This window comes from Lampetra fluviatilis, chromosome 3, assembly GCF_964198595.1.
Source record: "Lampetra fluviatilis chromosome 3, kcLamFluv1.1, whole genome shotgun sequence".
Classification (NCBI taxonomy): Eukaryota; Metazoa; Chordata; class Hyperoartia; order Petromyzontiformes; family Petromyzontidae; genus Lampetra; species Lampetra fluviatilis.
Window position 1 is genome coordinate 8,403,002 of NC_136277.1, and position 20,451 is coordinate 8,423,452.

Genomic DNA, 20,451 nt, shown 5'->3' on the forward strand with positions numbered 1-20,451 from the left:
ACAGATTCCGATTCTGATTATTAATCAGGCACCTGTGCGTGAACAGGAAAATAGTGCTCAGCCAGGAGCTGCAGTAGTAATAGTGGTAGAGATAGCACATAGTCAGGAGCTGCAGTAGTAATAGCGGTAGAGATAGCACAGGGTCAGGAGCTGCAGTAGTAATAGTGGTAGACATAGTGTGAGGCTAGGAGCTGCAGTAGTAATAGCGGTAGAGATAGCACAGGGTCAGGAGCTGCAGTAGTAATAGTGGTAGAGATAGCACAGGGTCAGGAGCTGCAGTAGTAATAGCGGTAGACATAGTGTGAGGCTAGGAGCTGCAGTAGTAATAGCGGTAGAGAGAGCGTGCATGTGGAGCTCTCACTTGGGCCGTCCTCGTCTCTATAAGCTGTGTGGAGCGACTCCTTCTCCTGAGCTGGGCACTTAGAAGACAGCAGATCCAGCAGCTTCTCCAGGCGTGGCACCGTGGAGCCGTCGTACCTGTGAGAGAACACGGAGCGTGACCCAGGAGTAACACAGCCTCATCTCACAGCTCCAGCAGCCTCTCCAGGTGAGTCACCGTGGAGACGTCGTATCTGTGAGACAAGACAGAGTGTGACCCACAAGTAACACAACCTCATCTCACAGCTCCAGCAGCCTCTCCCGGTGAGTTACCGTGGAGACGTCACATCTGAGACAACACGGAGCATGACTCAGGAGTAACACAGCCCCATCTGTTGTGACTATAAAGCAAAAATTCAGCCAGAGTTGGAAATACTGTTGTCATATCCAGATTAGAGTTCACTGTACTTGAGTCAGGGTGATTGATAGTCTAGCACTCACTGATTCACTCCAGCCCCTCGCTCTCTGGTGGTCGGTCCCCTGCTTATCACTCTCTTATCGCTCAAACCATTGTTACTGTTCCCATTAACTTTAATAATTGATTTATCCACACATGTCGAAGACTCGGTTTACCAGATTGATGAGTCTCATCCGTACACCAGTGATCGGCCATAGATGCAGTTTTAGGCCCTCGTCTTCTCTGAGCTCCAAGGTGAGTTTAACCCATCGTATACATTGACGTAAAGGCTGCCTTCGACTGTGTGGACAGAGAGCCATTATGGAAGGCGTTGAGATCCATGGGAACTCCACCGTTCCTGGTTCATCTCATCTGGATGGGTTGGAACATATCTGGATCGTTCACAATACCACCGTGCATCCACCAAGATGGCATCCTTGCCTTGGCCCTCTTCTGCATCTGAATTCACTGGATTGTGGCTAGGTGCTCTATGGCATTTGGCAAAGCTATTGGTGATTAAATGTTACCAATATCGACTGTGCTGACTCTGGACAATGTTATGGACTATATTGGACTATGCAGAAGGTGACTCAGATAAGATACAGGCTTTCTATATGCAGTATCCAAGGGACTGCTTTTGTGGACTAATCGGTGACCATCACCATGAGGCTGAGATGGAAATCTGGGATTCACTGGATGTGGATGGCTGGAGTAATTATCTCGCAGGCTGGAGGAGTGCAATTACATGTTAAAGAAATCTGAAACTAGACAGTGCTCGCAGAGCACGTGGGAGCAAGGCCTGTATTCACCGACTGCATTCGTCTTTCATGACCTCATGCTCTCTTCCTATGCACCCCCATCCCTTCTCACGCTCCACATCTCCTCCTTATTCCCCCCCACCTCTCCTGCCATCATCCACCTCATCTCCTCCCATCCCTCACCACCTTGCTAAGCCAACTGCAGGGCATTTAATTTTGGGAAAATGTCAAAACTGGGTGGTTTTTAACTTTTGCCGACAAAACTGGATCCCAAATGTCAAAACTGGGTGCACCCTGGGTGGCCAAAAACTTGAGTTTTGGACACTCAGGGTGCACCCAGTTTTGACATTTGTCAAATACACTTGATAATTGTATACTAGCACAGTGTGCCAGCACCCCATTCATCCAAACACTTGGTATTTGTATACTGGCACACTGTGCCAGCACCCCATTCATCTAAACACTTGGTATTAGTATGCTGGCACACTGTGCCAGTATACAAACGGCAAGTAAGCGAGCTGGCACACTGTGCCAGTATACAAACGGCAAGTAAGCGAGCTGGCACACTGTGCCAGTATACAAATGGCAAGTTAGGGTATGTTCGCGAGCTGTAAGTGTTACTGTAGTTGCAAGCTGGCACACTGTGCCAGTATACATATGGCAAGTAAGTGTTACTGTAGTAGCGAGCTGGCACACTGTGCCAGTATACATATGGCAAGTAAGTGTTACTGTAGTAGCGAGCTGGCACACTGTGCCAGTATGCAAACGGGAAATTTGTGGTGCAAGGTATGGAACATGAGCCACGAGAAACATCATTTGGAATGCTCTAAATCTGTGGCGACATATGGATGAATAACGCAAGGACCTAAACGTGTACAAAATGATACATTAAATCGTACACCTTCTTCACCCAGTTTTGACATTTGTCCACATTGAACATCACCCAGTTTTGTCATATCAAAAAGCACCACCCTGTTTTGCCTGTCGTTTTCCAAGACCACCCAGATTTGACATTTGGGATCCAGTTTTGTCGGCAAAAGTTAAAAACCACCCAGTTTTGACATTTTCCCATTTAATTTTTTTAACAAGGAAGACAACTCATGCATGTGATCTTTAACGCTTTCAAATAAGAGTTTGTCCTCAGGGTATGTTTTCATGAATGCTCATACCTTGCTATGACATGAATCGGTAGCATGGACATTACCAAAAGAAAAGTAAACAAAAATTGAAAAATGCAGATAGAAGCATGGAGAGAGATGTATACTTGGAAGTAGATTGACCAACAGAAAACATAACACAGAGATGACAGAACATACGCAGGTTAATGACATCGTATTGACTATTAAGAAACTTAACAGGGCTTGGGCACCACATATGGTCATGAATAATGAAGGAGTTGCAGCCAATCGATCTAAGAGGATATACAATGGGGATGCGGATGAATAAAGTCAGCTTGTGTACTCAGGTTAGGTGGATTATTGCATTGCAAGAGCCTTCATTTAGCAGTAGATTTGTCAAAGCTGATGTTGAATAACATTATCTTTTGCACCAGATAACAAGATGACACGACATAGTATGTGCCGTTGTGAGATGACATCGCGTGTCATGTTGCAATGGTGAATAGCGTGTGGCACGGGACGTCATTGTCATGGGATAAATACCTTTACACAGAATGTTTGATTCACCGAGTTTTTGGGAAATGTTTATTTAATGTGCCTCTGCTTTCTGAAGGGTACATTCCCAAATACCAATACAAATTCAAACTGACATGTTGTTCGGATAGCATCATATTTACAAGTAATTTTAATCCCCTGCGACAACAGTTGGACAGACGGATGGGTAGAGCTATGAATAAACATTTTAAAACGCTGTGGAAAATGACAAAAATAATAAATCAGAGCCACGTGCTTTAAGGAATCAGTGCCACGTGCTGTCAGGAATCAGTGCCACGTGCTGTACGAAATCAGTGCCACATGCTGTAAGGAATGAGTGCCACGTGCTGTAAGGAATCGGTGGCAAGTGCTGTAAGGAATCTGTGGCACGTTCTGTGCGGAATTAGTACCACGTGCTATAATGAATCAGCGCCACGTGCTGTAAGGGATCGGTGCCATGTGTTGTAAGGGATCGGTGCCATGTGCTGAAAGGAATCGGTGCCACGTGTTGTAAGGAGTCAGTGCCACATGCTGTAAGGACTTGGTGCTACGTGCTGTACAGAATCGGTGCCACGTACTGTAAGGAATCATTGCCACGTGCTGTAAGGAATCAGTGCCACGTGCTGTAAGGGTCACTCACTTGGGGAGCCACCTGAGCTCACGGATGATCTCCCCAACTGGGCCGGCTTTTGTCTTCAATTCCCGCTCTGTTGAGAATCCAACCGCATTGTAAGTTCAGAAGCGGTGAGCGCGCCATCACACACAAGCTAAGTTTGTCATGGTGGTGTCTGATGTAAAATAGCTACTTATATCATATGGCTCCATTATGTGTTATTTAACAGCACACACAAGGGCTAGTACGTCATGTGAACACAATACACAATTGTATTTATAGAGAAACTGATAGGTATATCGAGAGGGTGTTAAGGAAGAAAAGGGCACTATGAGAAAGACAGGGCAGGGGAAAACATACATTCTCGTCTGGTGCTGCTGTTGTCAAAGTGCTTCACTGGAGCATCGTTGTGCTGTGTGTGATGAGCGTGTGTGCAGTTAATTTGCTGTGTTCACGCGACGATGCTTAACCACACACGCAGTGCACACAGGTATTTTACCTTCAAGTCTGACGCCTGGTAGATTACAGATGCCGTGACTCATCTGCTGTGAAATAAAGCTGTCTTTCTAATAGTTTACACAAACTCAAAAAGTACCATGCATCACTACAGCATTGGTTTATTTTATTTAACATAATACAAGATAAATCTACCAATTCTCAGTTTGATTGCTCAAATATTTGTAATGAAAATGTTTGGGAAAAAGTCTCAACCATGTGTGCTGCTCGACAGGAGCTGGTGTATGGGGTTTAGTGAAGTCATTGCCACGTTCAGCCGCACCAAGCTGATCGTGGCTTTTAGGGTGTTTCTGCCCAAGGGAGGTAGAATGTGGAGCTGGGTGCCATTTTTTGAGACATAAAAAATCGACCACAAAAAAATAGTCTACTACAATTCTTCGTCGAATAACCAACTTGGCAATGCTGCTGTGGTGTAATGGTTGACACATTGGACTATCCAGATCATGCCGGTTCTATTTGATCCTTCGGTTTCTTAATTCCCCAAACTCTCAGTGTAAATAGGTACACTGGCAGATCGTGTGTGGTGAGGTAAAGTATGGGTATGTATGTATAACTTATTTCACACCGTTCATAGGAAACCATGCTAATCGTCTTTCCCACCTTTTCCACAATATCTGGCCTGAATTGAAGAGTAGGCCAAAATACCCTATAGATGAGCTCATTAGAGCGCCCTCTAGTGGAAGTCCCTCTGCCAGAAGTAGCATAAGCAAGCAATTTCAGTGTTTCACTATTACCATTTTAATCATCTGGGCTCTGGTTAAATCCCGGAATGATGATGCAGTGAGCCTAAGCTGGCGTCTGTGCCTCTCCTAGTCCACACTGCACGCTTTGTACAAACCCTCTCGGCAGCACCTCCCCATGATGCACACACACAGGCCTCACCTTTGGCCTCTTTTTCCTCCTTCAGCTCTTGCTCTGTCTGGGGAGGGAACAACAAAACCACGACGGCCATCAGCACCGAGAGGCAGTGAGAAGCAGCAAGCCCAGGGCTGGGGCACACGGCCCCAGCAGACACCGCTACAGCAAAGGGAGAGCTCCCTGGGGAACCCTCCCACGGGAGCTTGCCTGCTCTAGTAGAGGGCTCACAGCACTGTGTACGAGAATAAACACAATGTGTTATCGCCAATCTCAGGGATATTGATGCACCGTGCACTCATCAATACAATCAGCGCGCGTACAGGCACTGCGTGGTTTCTGCTACAACCGCTCTATTGCCACCCACTCAACTTATCTCCCTCCTCTTACCCCACTCAACTCCCTCCTCACTCCTCTCTGATATGCAGGTGAAGTGTCTGCGCCACACTATGTGCACGAGTGCCACGTGTTCACCAGGCACCGCTCTGCTCGTTGTGATGAGTGTGGTGAATTTGTTCGCTCAGTCTTTTTTACCTCGGCTAAAGATCACATGGCATACAGAGGTCATTACAATACCAAAGGTCCCTGTTGCCTTCCGATCACGATGAGCCTTTAGGCAACTGAGCAATTACAATTACTCAAGTAACTTTTGTGTGGATTTATACATGAACAAGTGGTTTTTATGGAGTGTACCAAAAGGCGTACACTTAGATGTGTTGGTTTAAGTAAAAAAGCATGCTATATATTTTTGGGAGACATTTGTGCATGAAAAACACATTTTGTAGCCATACCAATTCGATGATATCATTCACAGACTCAAAACTGATAGGTTGCACAACTAAATAACGCAATTCACATCATAACCGGAACATTTAAACCAACACAAATCCCCTGTTTCCCTTTCCCGGTGAACATTCTGCCACCAAATATCCACAGATACATCGTGGAAACTGCAAGGGAGTTTACACATTTTCTTGACAACAACAACCTCCCAATCAACCAAGATCTAAAAAACGTTCCTCACCATGAACTCAAAGTCCCAAACCCCTCTCTAGAATCGTGCTTTCACCATCCTAGAATCTCATCCAGATCCGGAAGAATGCTGGCGAACAGAGTGGAAGAACGCGGATGTCCAGAAAAAACCTCATGAGACCCAAACATTGCACCTCCTGGCTTTAGCATTCCTCCTCGAAGGCACTGGTGCAACCATCAACCATATCAGAACATCATCAATTGATGCACAAATCTCCTTTCTTCATGGATAATAATGAAAGACAAGCCACAGTGCAACTGTGGCGATGCAGCCCAAGTGATGGACCATATAGAAACCCACTGTAGTCTGTGCTCCTTGAACAGGGGAATAACAAAACTACACGGACTCTGTCCTGAAGCCCTCTCGTGGCAGGCAGACCTTGACATTTGCATGTAGCTCATGAATATATTGCCATATTCAGAATATAATAAATAGGCTGGTAAGAGTCTGTGGTAGGAGGAAGATGAGTGGAGTGAGATGAGTGGAGTGAGAGAGGGAGATGAGTGGATCACACTGACTGTACTGACTTCAGCACTGACTCCCAGCACTGACCACACTGACTGTACTGACTTCAAGCACTGACTTACAGCACTAACTTTCGGCACTGACTGCCAGCAATGACTGCATTACCTGTCAGCCCAAATTGACTGCACTAACTGCAGATTATAATGACTAGACTTCCTGTCTACACCGACTACCTGCAATTTCTTCCAGCACTGCATGCACCGTCTCCCAGCGCTAACTGAACTGACTGCCAACACTGCATGCCGTCGTCATAATACACACGAGCCGCCTTCCTCAGTGACCACGATGAAGAGGACTACGAATTGACCTCTCACCAGGGAAAGACGCGTTCACAAAGCCGTGATGATGCAACGTTAACTCACGCAACGTCCTGCACGCACATGTGGCACGGTGTGCATGGAGGCCTTTCAGTGCCTCACCCCTCTCACCTTTCGCTTCCAAACTCTCACTTGGCTCTCCAAACTCTCGCGGTCTCCCACACCTGGGATATCAAAACAATGAATGGAGACGCATTACACTCCAGGATACCAGTGTTTGTTCAGGCATGTTACAGCACAGACGTCACACACCACGGTGCAATTGTGTCCACACACAAGCAGCACAACATACACACATATACAAGTACACACTTATACGAGTACACATGCAAGTAAAGGCATACAACGTACAATAAAACAGTCTCAGAACACACACACATGCGTGCATGTCCATCAGTGATGACGCTCACCACTGTCAGCAGGGAGCCATTATTTCTAAACCCCCGCTATATAGAGCTAACAGAGCCTGTAAGGTCTAAATGCGTGGACCCAACTATGGCCATCATCAGCATTTGACATCGTGTCAGTGTTGGGAAGCAATGACGAGGACAGTGTGAGGGCGCATCGTCATTCCCTTCTCAGTCAGTGGCCCTCAAATTAAAGACCCTGCCACATTCAGATTGCACAGGGCCTTGTACTCCTCACAGCGCCTCGTGTGTAAAGCACTGACAAAACGCACCACGCGGCCATCACCAATAACATGGCCACTTTTCAGTGGCTAATATGCAGCTTCAATGTTCATGAGATTTCAAGGAGAGTGAATGCTAACAGCCATGACGTGTGTTTGGTATTGGAATCAGAGTCCCTGAAGCGTTCTTGCTCTGGTAGCCATAAATCAGCCAGGGCACTCGGTGGACCCACCTGTAGAGCTCAGCGGCAGTGTCGTCTCGTATCCGTACAGCTTTTGCACCTTGGCCACGTCGCAGGGGCTCAGGGAGTTGCCATGCCCCATGTGCAGCATGAGGAGCGGGTTCTTGGGGATGATGGTCGGGTTGCGCTCGTCCACCGAGCCCGCCGTCCTGGACACGCACAAAGCCTCAGGTACAGGGCCCTCCACCATCCATACACACAGCGATCCGTGGAGAGCATTTGGAGCATTTTATATTAAAAAAACTCACATTTTACAGGCGCTAAACAGCATTACAATTCACCCATCATGAATGAAGGTGAGGTCTCAGAAACTTGAGCATTCATAATATTCAACATTCAAATCTCAGGTAGCCACAATAAATGAAACCAGGTTCGAAAGCACATCAAGCTGATTGCCGATTGTATAACACATCCAATATAATCCATCCTCTCACATCCAATATAATCAATGATCACTCCAGCAATTCAAACACGCATATTTATATATGTATTTACAATACAGGACGTGCTGGGCATGATGGTGGGACACACAAACTGTAGCTTAGGGGATGTATATGCATGCACACACACATTGTGCAGAGATCCTCGAGGACAGTGACCAGTGAGCCCCAGGGTTTCAAGCTGAACTCGACTTAGCAGTGTGACAAAGAACCAGTCACAGAGTGACAAGAAACTGGAGTAAAAATGTGTCCTGAGTCCTTGAATTGCTTACCTTGCAACCGTGTCCCAGTATGACAGGGAGAAGGGAATTTCAGGAATATAAATACAAAGCGACCTACCTCTTTGGTTACAGGTTTGGCATAACTCTGGATCCTAGGCTGAATCTCACGTGGTCAGGTGCTCTTTGCCACTGTGTGCTCCCAGTGGCGCTCAGTCGTGGGTGCTGGTGACATTGCGACTTGCCTTTGACGGCGATCATCCAGACACGTGCCACCCTGGTGCTTGACTCAGCTCAGTGCTGACTCCTATGCTCTTGACAAAGCAAATCTTATCAGTGGAGTCCAACCGCCCCTGCTTACATGCATCTGTTACCCATCCATCGTCCACTTAGGGCCTTTTCTGCAAGAGCTGTGCCCTTGCACTTTTGACTGTGCCCTGGAAACTCGTGTTCTCCAGAGCGAGGAACCACACGGACATGGATCTCTTGTGGACTTGCGTGGCGTGTGAATACAACTGTGCGGGAATGTCGTGGGAAGTTGTTTTACCTGTTGCCCCGATGCACCTTGCCACTCAGGATTAGGAATTCTCTACCGACACTTAACAACTTAAGTTTGTGGTGGCTTTTGTGTTATTAATGAAAGGTCATTTTGCAGCTTGGTCTCTGTATTTCATGCAGGCCGAGCACCGGAAAGACCGTGAGTGGATGTGGCAGAATAGAAGGGGGAAGACCTACACCTACCCCCTTATATAACACACGTACACTGTAGTACAGGGAATGTGTAAGACACACTGTGATATAGGGAATGTATAACACATACACACACACACTTTCATATAAGGAATGTATAACACACACGTGGTGTAGAATCTGGAACTTATAAGGCACTCTAGAATAATGAATGTGTAAGACACTTGTATAATTAATGTAAAGGACTCGCATACACAGGGAGTGGTACGTACATGCTGTAGTGCATGATGGAGCTGCAGTCGTAGGGGGTGGACACGTCATGAGCGTGTGATTTCATCTTCACGATTTGACTCTTCCATTCTAAAAAAGAAACAATGTTCACCATTTAATGCTTTAAAAAAAATGTAGAATTTATATTTCTCCTTGTTACAAACTCAACCACTTGTAACACAATGTTGTGGTACGGACGTAGTGTATGTGGTTGTTGTGCTATGAAGCAGCTCATGTTCTCCTTTTTACGGACAGTTGATAAGAGACGAGTGCACCGCGAGTGCCCGGCCACTCTGGCAGGAGTGGAGGATCGGCACTCGTGGCACCAGACGCAGCTCGGAAGCAGCTGTCACGAGCGGTGCTCAACCTGCACCGGGGGATGGAGTCACAAACGCCTTCTCACCTTCCTTGATGTTGTCGCTCAGCACCCAGACGTGGTCGTCGCGGTCGCTGCGGCAGTGCTCATGGTGGAAGCCGAGTGCGTGCATCAACTCGTGCAGAACCGTGCCCTTGGTCACCTTCCCGGGCTCCAGGGACAGATCCTGGCTTCCACCCTGCCTCCCCACATATGACCAACTCTTGCTGAGAGAACTGAAAGCAAAAATCATTCACTGGTATCAAGAAATCATTTTTAATGCATTCAGATCATGTAGATTTGTAATCCTGGTGTAAATGAGCCAATGCATTTGCATGCAACAGAATAAACTGAGCACAACAGCATAAAAGAGTGAATTGTCATAGTCAAGGTGAAGGGAAATAAATTAAGAATGCTCTGTCAATTGTCATGACCTGTCCTTGTTATAAACCTGCAGCCACCACTGCTGATTTTGATTTATTTAGAACACCGAGCATCGTATGTGAGAAGGCTGCCCAAGCAGGGGAACTCTTTCACTTTTATCTTGTTACCTACAATCGGAAGATTAATTTCCCTGCATTCTCTCCTTCATACTCTCATTTCTCTTGTTCATGTTTATTTTTTGTCGTAATTCTCTTTTACTTTATTAACTTTGTAACTAAAACATGTCACCCCTTACTCTCTAATAGCCAGCACCTGCTTGCCATCTGCAAATCTGCTGATCTCACTGACCTCCAATAATTCCTTCCACCATGATTTCCCAAGCTGCTTCATTATCATCATCATCTCCACAAAGGTGCCAGTGATAATGTGCACCCCTGTATCGCACCTCTTCAGATTTCTGTATTATCTGATTCGCCTTTGGTTATGTTCACTGTTGCTGTTTGACTCATGTGCAAAGCCGCAATAAGCTGTCTATCTTTCCAGTCCATTCTGATCATCTGGAGCAAATTGAACAAAACACATCTTGTGACAAAGCGTAATCTAATTTATTGCTCCCCCACCTAAAAGTTGAACAATTTATTATCGATTCCTTCTGCCTTCCCCGTCTTCATACTTTTGATTGCTGCAACGACTTTAGTTTGAAGAATAGCAGAACCCTTGTCTTCTTTGTCTACCAGTCTCTCTGGCTTCCCGTTTCACATGGATCTTCAATGTCTACTTTACACTTTTCTCTGACTTGTTCTGCTTCATCTGTGCTTGTCTTTGTGCTGTTTGCCTTTTGGCGTCCTCTGGTCTAATTCCGTTTGAGATTAGGCTCTAAAGAAAGCTGTCTGTGGTGTGGACCAATCAGTTTAAAAGACAATGCATATATTATAATTGTTTTTTTACCCTTCTATCTGGCAACAAAACTGACACCTTTTTACAAGGAGTCATGTTTGCATAGACTGCAATACCTGCAGTCATAATACAAACAAGAGACATAACTCTGAAGAATAGCAGGACCCTTGTCTTCTGTGTCTACCAGTCTTTTTGGCTTCCCGTTTCACATGGATCTTCAATGTGTACTTTACACTTTTCTCTGACTTGTTCTGCTTCCTCTGTGCTTGTCTTTGTGCTGTTCGCCTTTTGGCGTCATCTGGTCCAACCCATGTGAGACCAGGCTCTAAGGAAAGCTATCTCGGGTGTGGACCAATCAACTTCAAGGACAGTGCACATTATCAGAGTTATGTCTTTTGTTTGTATTATGACTGCAGGTATTGCGGTCTATGCAAACATGACTCCTTGTAAAAAGGTGTCAGTTTTATTGCCAGATAGAAGGGTAAAAAACCAATTATCATATTTTTACTGGCAAATGAGGTTCCCATAGTGAATGCATATATTATCAGAGTATGTTTTTTGTTTGCATTCTGACAACAAGTAGTGTGGTTAATGCAGACATGATTCCTTGTAAAAGGTTTCTATTTGGTGTTTTAACATCTTAACACCTGTTTCCTTTTCCTTATTGATATTTTTAACAATTTCCTCTTTTACCCAAGGCTTTTTCCGCATTCGCTCCCCACCTCTCTACCAATGGTATTTTCTGTGCTTGAGAATATTACTTTAAATGAATCTAGATTCCATCTCTCTCTTCTTTTGTTTGAGTTTATTTTATTCAATTTCTCCTTCAAAGTAATCGGGTAATAAGAGCCTGTCTCTACCCCTGGGTAGCCGTGAGCGATCAACGTGTTATTTCGGTTTCTCTGTTTGACTACGATGCAATCTAACTGGTATTTTCCAGAATCACCTGGTTATTAACAGGTACCTTGATTTATCTTTTTAATGGTGGAACCAGATGTTTGCTATGCAAAGTTTTCTTAACCTACAGAATTCTACCGGTATTTTTTTTATCTCTATCATTTCTAGTTCCCAAACCAAAACCACCTGCTGCTTAGAGGTCTCCACTTTCACTCCCTCTGCATCCAGTCATCCATTAGAGCGGCACAATTATACACGCTAAGACAAAAACATTCTCACGTACTGTTTTATTGTAGTTAACAATAACTCCTGATTAAAGAGAGTACGATACGATGGTCTTTTACTGTGAACGTATTTTAATGCAATTCCTGCCAATGAATGTAGACCATGCACTCATCAATCCTCACAAATGCAATCAAACGTGGCATCATCTCCCAATTGAAAATGGTTATTTGCATTCAATCCTCCATGTCACCCGGAGGTGGCACCGCACTCGTATTGTGCCACCCTGCTAAGTGGCAGTCAGTGAATCCCAGCACCTCGATACTGCTACACAAGGGGTTTTGACAGATGAATGCCATTTGCAGTGAGGAGTCAGATGCAATGACGTTCATGTTGCACTGCATCCAACTGGCCCCCACACGGTGCTCGTAGCCAGATCAATGTGCTCATCTAGGTTGGGGTTTTTCAATTTCATAAATTCATGTCTGACTGCTCTGGCCAAACCAAACACTCGATAAAAGGTTGGCTGTGATGAGCCAGACTTCATCCCAATGGAGGCAGATCAGGTATAGAATGTGGAATTGCACAGAACCATATGTCCTTCACAGAATGCTGCATATGCCGTTTGCAAAAAAAAGAAATAAATAACTAGTGGCCAGATGTAAAAATTATCAATAACCAGTAATGATTAGATGTATAGAGTGCTTACATGCAGTGCATCCCAGAGCACTATGCTAGACTCAGAGAACAACAGGATCATCAAGACAAAAAGTAAAAGAGAGGAGTTGAAAAATGCAGGAGAGATTTGATAAATCTACTAACGCAGGCTGAGCCACTGAAGCTCAATACCAACACATCCGAAGAACAAACCCCCCAATTACATCGCGGATGCAAGACCAGTTGCAGTCCACTGTCAGAAACACACAATCCACCCCAACCACAATGATTACACCTATCCCTGTCCCAAAAGTCGCACAGAGGGGGACGGCACTGGAAATGCCCAGCCCCAACAAGCCACAGAGAAATCAGCACCACGACAACACAGTCCCAGCAAGTTGCAGACAACACAATACCAGCACAGCACAGCTCCATCAATGCCCCAGAGGGCTCTGATCCCAGTGGCAGCGCATTTAAGGTCTCACACTTACACAGTTGTCAAAAACGGCAGATATTGCACACGTTATACAGGCTGGCTCGCAATGGCAGCCATTGCTCACAGATATGAATAGCCCTGATTGTGAATTGTCTTGATTATTAAACTGACTTGACCATTGACTGAAATAAATGGATCCAAGCAGATGATGTGAGTACAGCATGTGAATTATGGATGTCAAAATAAATTGAGTGCTGGATAAGAATTGTAAATGTGAGTAATGGCTGTGGATTTCTGAAGTGGTGTACAGAATCTGGGTATTGGATGTGAAGTCCTCACCCCTCCAAGGCCTGGATGTGAATGAAGTCCGTCTCTTTGCCATGAGGGCGGAATCGCATGTGGGTTTTCTTCTCAAACTCCTCTACAGCCTGCTCGATGGTTTTCACATCGTAGTCATCTGCAAGACAGTGAGACATTTCATAGCAGTGAACTTCATTGCAATGCTCATACATAGTTTTCCATGAATATTCACTGATTAATACACATAGGGGGTTCAAACACCTTGATATTAATTAAATGCTCATGTTATCATTGTAATGCTTTGCCCTAACTTGCACAAGCTCGGGCTCATGAAACTCCACTCCCCAAACAGCCAGATGCTGGCTTTAGGTCTACTCAGAAAATCAAAATCTAGTGGAGACTAGAGTCAGGTCTTCACTGTTATGGGCAGGGATATGTTTAAAACAGAGTAACACATTATACACCGACTTGTAAACGTACTGCAGTGATCGAGGCATACGTAATGACGCCTTTATAATTTATCTTTGCAAGCTTAATGGCAGTAACTGAAAAAGTTATTTACTCGTTTTAATTGAGGTAAACAATGTTCTGAGACATGAATCATGCCATAACTATGCTAGAAATATGTATATTCTATGATGTGTTGATCCCTTATAGTCATCAAAGTGCATTTTCATATTCACCAAATATTATAATTCAAATTAAATTTGTGATCATTACAGTGGCAGGGGTACGGTCCATGTGGCATCGCCCACACAGTGCGTGGTCACGGGAGCGAGGTTGTCTGCCGCTCTCCCACAAGCGACATGCGTGTGGGCAGGGCTCACAGCACGCGTGACGAGTGCGGGTAAACGATACAACAAACTTGAACCAGGACAGTGGCAACACTTGTAAACACGAGTTATCGAGACTATTCCCATAAAAAGGAAATGTACATTTAGAGGTAATCAGCCTCTCAAACTCAGCTATCATGATGAGACTACGGTGTTGCTTATAAGAAAAAAAAAGCGTTAAATAAGCCCTGCCGCAGAGCACTAACACACTGACAGTTCATGGGGTAAATGCGACACTTACAGAAGTCCTTGGACACCTTGTAGGGGATGTACACATGGTCATCGCCGCTCTTGGGCCAGTGCCTGACTGGGCGTGAGAGGCTGCTCTCCTTGACTCCACACCCGATGAATTCTGAAGCCAGAGCGAGAGAGGGGGGGGGGGGTGCAGAATGCTCACGTGGGAATCTCTCCTCGCACAGCCTGACATGCAATGTGCACACTTCGCACAAGTCAGCTAACACAATGACAATTATACCCTTTGTTTGGTCAGTTCATTATTTGGCATGCGGGAGGAAGCCAGAGTACCCACAGAAATCCAATACATATGCAGGAACACCACTGAAAGCTCCACACAGATGGATTCAATGTACTTGCCATACTGCCGTTTGGTTGCAGCCAAGCAGGTGTGGGTGTCTCACAAGTCTGTGTGATCCTCACCCCACAGCCCCAAGGAGCGGGACTACAGGGTGCATTCCACCACACCAGGCTCAACGTGACTTTGTTGTCCGAGTCTCTCGCATTCAGTCAGAAGATCTGAAGCCAGGCTGCAGTAAATGTTCGCAAGTATTAGTGGTGGCAATGGAGGCCGATCAAGAATGGCGCTGTGCTCACTGCACTGGGCACGTGGAGGTGGATTCCTCCCGTGGGCCCCGTGAACCTGAACAAGGCCCCGTGGTGCGTACCTTTCCCTTTCTTCTCTGGAGCACGGGGAAGCTGAAATAAAATGAAGAAATAATAATTAGGCAACAGGAAATGATAAAAAAACAGAAAAGGAATTGCATAATTATCACACTTGTTTACCCAGGAGGGTCCTGCTTAGTTTTCACAATCAAAATAAACTACTATAATATATACCAGGTAAAGACCACTGAGCTATATAGCTCTTTTCAGAGGAGATCTGGCCACAAAAGAGAGCACAACGAAGCGGTTTATCATGTGGAAATTTATAGAAGCCAAATAATCTAAATGCATGTTTCTAAACATGCAGGGAAAAACGGGAGGGCCTGGAGAAAAATTCAAGCGACCATGGAGAGAACATGCAAACTCCAAATATATTGACCTCAGTGTCAGGATAGAGCCCACGAGCTCCTGCATACCTGGCGATGGATATAATATCTAACCACCGTGGCGCCCCACAGAAGGAGATGATGAATGCTATGTATATTACAATTTCATAAATCTGTAAAATGTAGACCACGGGATCTTTAATGTCCACTGTAAAGCAAACGCCACATATTTTTATAGCTAATGCACCAGCAGCATTAATCAGAGCGGCCGCTGGATTTGAACTTTGAACTTCTGCAACAAGCGGCAAACACCCTACCGCTTGGTTGAGTCACTACCCCATGGAATGAACCTGCCGTGTCATGGCGAGTGTTACGAGGGTTTATATGGGGGCAGCTCAGGATGTAGGTTTGCTTCACTATAAATACAAATATTTCTACGGAAGTCAGCCTGTGCTCTGCTAGATCATGGAATTTTGCTGCAGATCTCACCGTCATTTTGTGACTTGAGACATCAGCTTCTCTGTATGCAGCGCTGGCTCCTGCTGGAGTAACGCACAGAGAGAAATCAGTGAACAAGCTCGTGCACAGTGCACATGGGCAGAATTGTCAACACACGCAGCAGTACAGACAGCATTATCTCCAAACACTCCGGGTCTGCATTGCCTGTGGGTATGAGGCTTTGTAGGTATAACGGTCTGTGGGTATAAGGCTTTGTAACATCATTATCATTACCATAATTATCATCTGCTGATCAAAGTGTTCCCATGTTCATGTGCCTCTGTGTACCGTATCGGTCACAACCCACAATCAATTCCTTCCTTCTGACAGATTTGCTGCAATCACCAAGTTGACACCTGCCTTCCAAGTTGTTTATTACATTGTCTCATCGTCTGGTTTAAAGTCTTCTAGGTGCTGTCTCCAATGGCTGTCTTGCCCATGCGTAACAATCATCACTTCCCTTTCATGATTGCATCTACAACCCTGTACAATATTGATATGTTCTATTCTGAACATCCACGTTGCTTACCCTACACTGCCATGGATTTCTATAATGTTTCGTATATAACTGAGTTTGGAGGTCAGCAGCTTCTATCCCCATTGCTGTGTTCAAGTCCAGCTCTCTGACCCATACAGTAAGATGGGCCACTACCCCTGCATCACACATCTCTTCACGTGAACATTCACATCTCTACTCTTCCCAAGTGCTTCATGTAGTCCATCAAAATCCATGCCCTACTAGCAGACTATCTCTTGACCTCCTTATCACAACTCCCAGTGTTGTGCAAATGACTCCAGAAACACAACGAAGCCTTTGAGTTCTTATGCCTGACTGCGATAAAGTCTCACGTCTTAACGTGGAACCTGCGATGATGGTGCCCAGACCCATCCCTAGCCACTGCTATCGCCTCTGTTTTTTAAAGATCACCTGAAGCCCCAGGTTTCTCAGGACCTCTATCAGAGTGATGAGTATCATATCACAGCGACATGAATGCTGAACATAGAGAATATATAAAATAGAGTCACTGAGCTGACTTATTCTGCTGCTCGTGTAATGAGGAGCCTTCCCCATATACTGCGCGTTATGAATTATAATTGTAATTAACGTCACCCGCTATAATGTGGCCTCCAGTTCCCAAGGTGTTGCTCAGCGATGGCTCTGCACCAACGGGAGCCACGCGTTGGCTTGGCCGAGTGGGAGGTGGGCGACCCAGCTGGGTGGCGAGGGAGGAGCGAGCGCCGGGGCTGTGCCGGCGCTGTGGCCAAAGTCGCTCGGCTCGCTCTGTGGGCGCATGGCGCTACAGAGGCCCCGCCTTGCAAGCCGCCTGCTGTCTCAGGGCAGGGCCTCCACGTCGGACATCGTCTCAGCTGATGGCTTCTCTCTGTAGTACCTCGTTCTTCGTGCTAGACAAATGCACTCTGACATGTGGTTGTCGTATGGACGGTGCAGTAGAGGATCATCATGAGGATGACGATGATGATGTATTGGACCAGGAGACTCCTCGCCACTTTAATCAATGAATGCAGGCACAGAAAGAGGATGGGAACGGGCAATAACTCGGTGACATCTCACGTCGTGAACAAACAACGCGGTGCAAAGGCAGTGCACACACGGCCTGGCCAAACGTGACTTGTAAACAATTGCCTCATAAAATAACCAAGTTTCAAATGTACGAATATGCATACTCTGAGCAAGCATATTGACGGGGCTCCCTAGGATGATGTAGCCATGAATCACAGATCCGCATCTACACCTGGCAACCAGTACTATTCAACCGGCTGACAATCAAGAATCTCATTCCTGCACTGCAATATGATTTGCTCATGGAGCTCTCCAGCTGTGCGTCTCTTACCCGGCGTCCGCGCTGAAGCTGCGTCGCTGGGTCCCCGTGGTGCCGGCTCACAGCCGAACATCTTCTCGATCTTCTCCACGTCGCCCTCACTCAGGGTGTGGCCACCTCCAAAGCGACGCATGGTGCTTGTGTCCTTGGGCACCAGCGTCGGGCTGTGCTCATCTTTCGAGCCGGCGGTCCTGCGGAGTCATTTAAAATTGGAGTTCATTGCCAATGAAATAAGAGCAAATTGACACCAACGTCTCCATTGTAAAGCAGCTAAAGTCATCATTTATTTTGTCATTTAGTGGGGTTTTGGCCGGTACAATATGAAGCAATGCACTATTCTTGTGAATGAAATCCTCATCACAGCCATGGACAATCCCTGAGCTGTTGAAAGCCTCCCCAAGTCATCACCATCCCTCGCGGTGCCGCGACGCGCAGCCCACCCAGCATCGCACCCAAGCCGATTTCATAGCGGATGTCCTCACAGCCTCCCTTGGCTGCCACTCCATCTTTAGTCTCGACGAGCAGCCATCATTCCGTCTAGTGGCGGGTCCTGTCCAAGCTCACTTGCTTTTTTAACCATCAATGTCACATCTCTAACCTACGTATGTTCTCTATCACAAGTGTTCCTCGTTCTGTCTCTGACAGTAATCGTAGAAATCATCTCCCCAAGCTTCTTTGTGCACTTTGGAAATGTTTTTAATTTTCTTGACAATGTACAAGTTTCTAAGCCAGATATGTCATAGCAGGTTAGACACACTGATCACAAACTATACTGATGAGACACATTGCTATGTTACTCTTCGTTATCTAGTTCAGCCTTCCAGAAGCACTCCAGCCTGCCCTTGTCCATCGCTGTACTTCATTACTTTGCTGTCGGGATGTCTTCAAAAACACAGATAAATGTACAGACACTGCTGTGTTTCCCAGTTGTGTCTCTCTGACATTGTTGAACAAGTGAAATAAGGACCAATACCTCTGCAGTTGCCGATCATTGTTGTAACGCTGTGGGCTCACACGAAATTGATTTTTCCAAGACGGAGGTACTCTGCAAACCTACCGGCTACCTTCAGAGATTTGTTCATGAAGCCATCCAGATATATAAACACAGACACAACTTGAACCGAGAGGATGGGTACAAACTGAGCAATAATTGGAAGGACGTTATTAACCAGGTAAAGTCTTAACTGACTGTGATGTGTCCATCCAACATGCATATGTTAGCTGTTATTTCGACTCTCTGTCTCTCTCTCTCTCTCTCTATGCCTCTCTCTTAGATCTCTCATGCTCACATGTCCGTTGCATTGCACTCTCTTGGCTTTGGATTGAACTCTCATGCTCACATGTCTTTTGGATTGCACTCTCATACTCACAGGCCCTTCGTATTATACCTGTTGGGTTGCACTCCCTCGTCGGGGAGGCCCATCTTTTCTCCTTCTTTTCTACAGTTACATGCTTATTTCTCACTTTAACATCGTGCTAATCCCTCACATTAACATAGCCACTTCCGTGCCCTCTAATTTCTCACTTTAACATCGTGCTAATCCCTCACATTAACATAGCCACTTGTGTTGCCCTCGTTTAGGAGGTCACTCTTCTATCTTACAGTTACATGCTAATTTCTCACATTAACATCACTAGCCCCGGCCACTTCTTTATAACCCTTGAGCTAGACCCATATCAAACCTTTGAAAACAGTCTGCCTCAGCAGCAGATCATGTTTTCCCACCTAATGATGGACGCTTGTGTTGCGCCCGAAACGTCGTGATTTATTTTATTTTATACCTACATGACTTTACCGAAAGAACCAAAGAGTAAGTGAAATAAGTTTGGTACTGGGCCCAACTGTGAGTTTATTAAGTCCTTCTAACATTGATGTAGTTCATGCCCATTGGACGTTGCAATGACTCTACTTTCAGCAGTTGTAGATCGTGTTCATAATATTACAGAGAAAATGGAAGATACACAAAAGGGTTATAATACAGATGATAAAATACTGTAACAAGTGAAGCTGTGGAGGCGGGGACCTGTATCTACATGCACAGCACGAGCAGCTGCTCTTAGGCCAGACCAAGAGGCCATGGATGCACAGCTAAGGAGCTGAGAGCAGGAGCTTCGCGGGGCTCAGGAGGAACTGGACCTGAGTGGACTTGGCTCTTGTCTGGTACCCAGCATTTATCTTCTTGGTTCTTTCGGTAAAGTCACGTAGAAGGGAAGTAATAAAATAATAAAAATAAAACATAATAAAATAATTATTAATAATAAAAATAAAACATAATAAAATAATTATTTTTATTATTTTATGACTTCCCTTCTACGTGACTTTACCGAAAGAACCAAGAAGATGAATCCCTGCAGTCACGAAAGCTTTAAATA

General features: G+C 45.5%; 1 protein-coding gene across 2 annotated transcripts in view; it reads right to left on the reverse strand.

Annotated features, from left to right (window-relative positions):
- The window catches only part of LOC144951822 (uncharacterized), a 135,697-nt gene that overhangs the window by 43,054 nt on the left and 72,192 nt on the right, over positions 1-20,451 (reverse strand). Inside the window, exons 15-26 of one of the 2 annotated variants that reach the window (XM_078882167.1) lie at positions 18,091-18,269; positions 16,229-16,278; positions 15,416-15,446; positions 14,755-14,865; positions 13,720-13,837; positions 9,936-10,123; positions 9,535-9,622; positions 7,906-8,063; positions 7,156-7,208; positions 5,197-5,233; positions 3,826-3,892; positions 362-477 (exon numbers count right to left, since the gene is read on the reverse strand). In XM_078882167.1, coding sequence (XP_078738293.1) covers positions 362-477; positions 3,826-3,892; positions 5,197-5,233; positions 7,156-7,208; positions 7,906-8,063; positions 9,535-9,622; positions 9,936-10,123; positions 13,720-13,837; positions 14,755-14,865; positions 15,416-15,446; positions 16,229-16,278; positions 18,091-18,269 — 1,196 coding nt within the window. Of the gene's footprint in view, positions 1-361; positions 478-3,825; positions 3,893-5,196; positions 5,234-7,155; positions 7,209-7,905; positions 8,064-9,534; positions 9,623-9,935; positions 10,124-13,719; positions 13,838-14,754; positions 14,866-15,415; positions 15,447-16,228; positions 16,282-18,090; positions 18,270-20,451 lie in introns of both variants that reach the window. The other variant, XM_078882166.1, reaches the window with a different exon arrangement.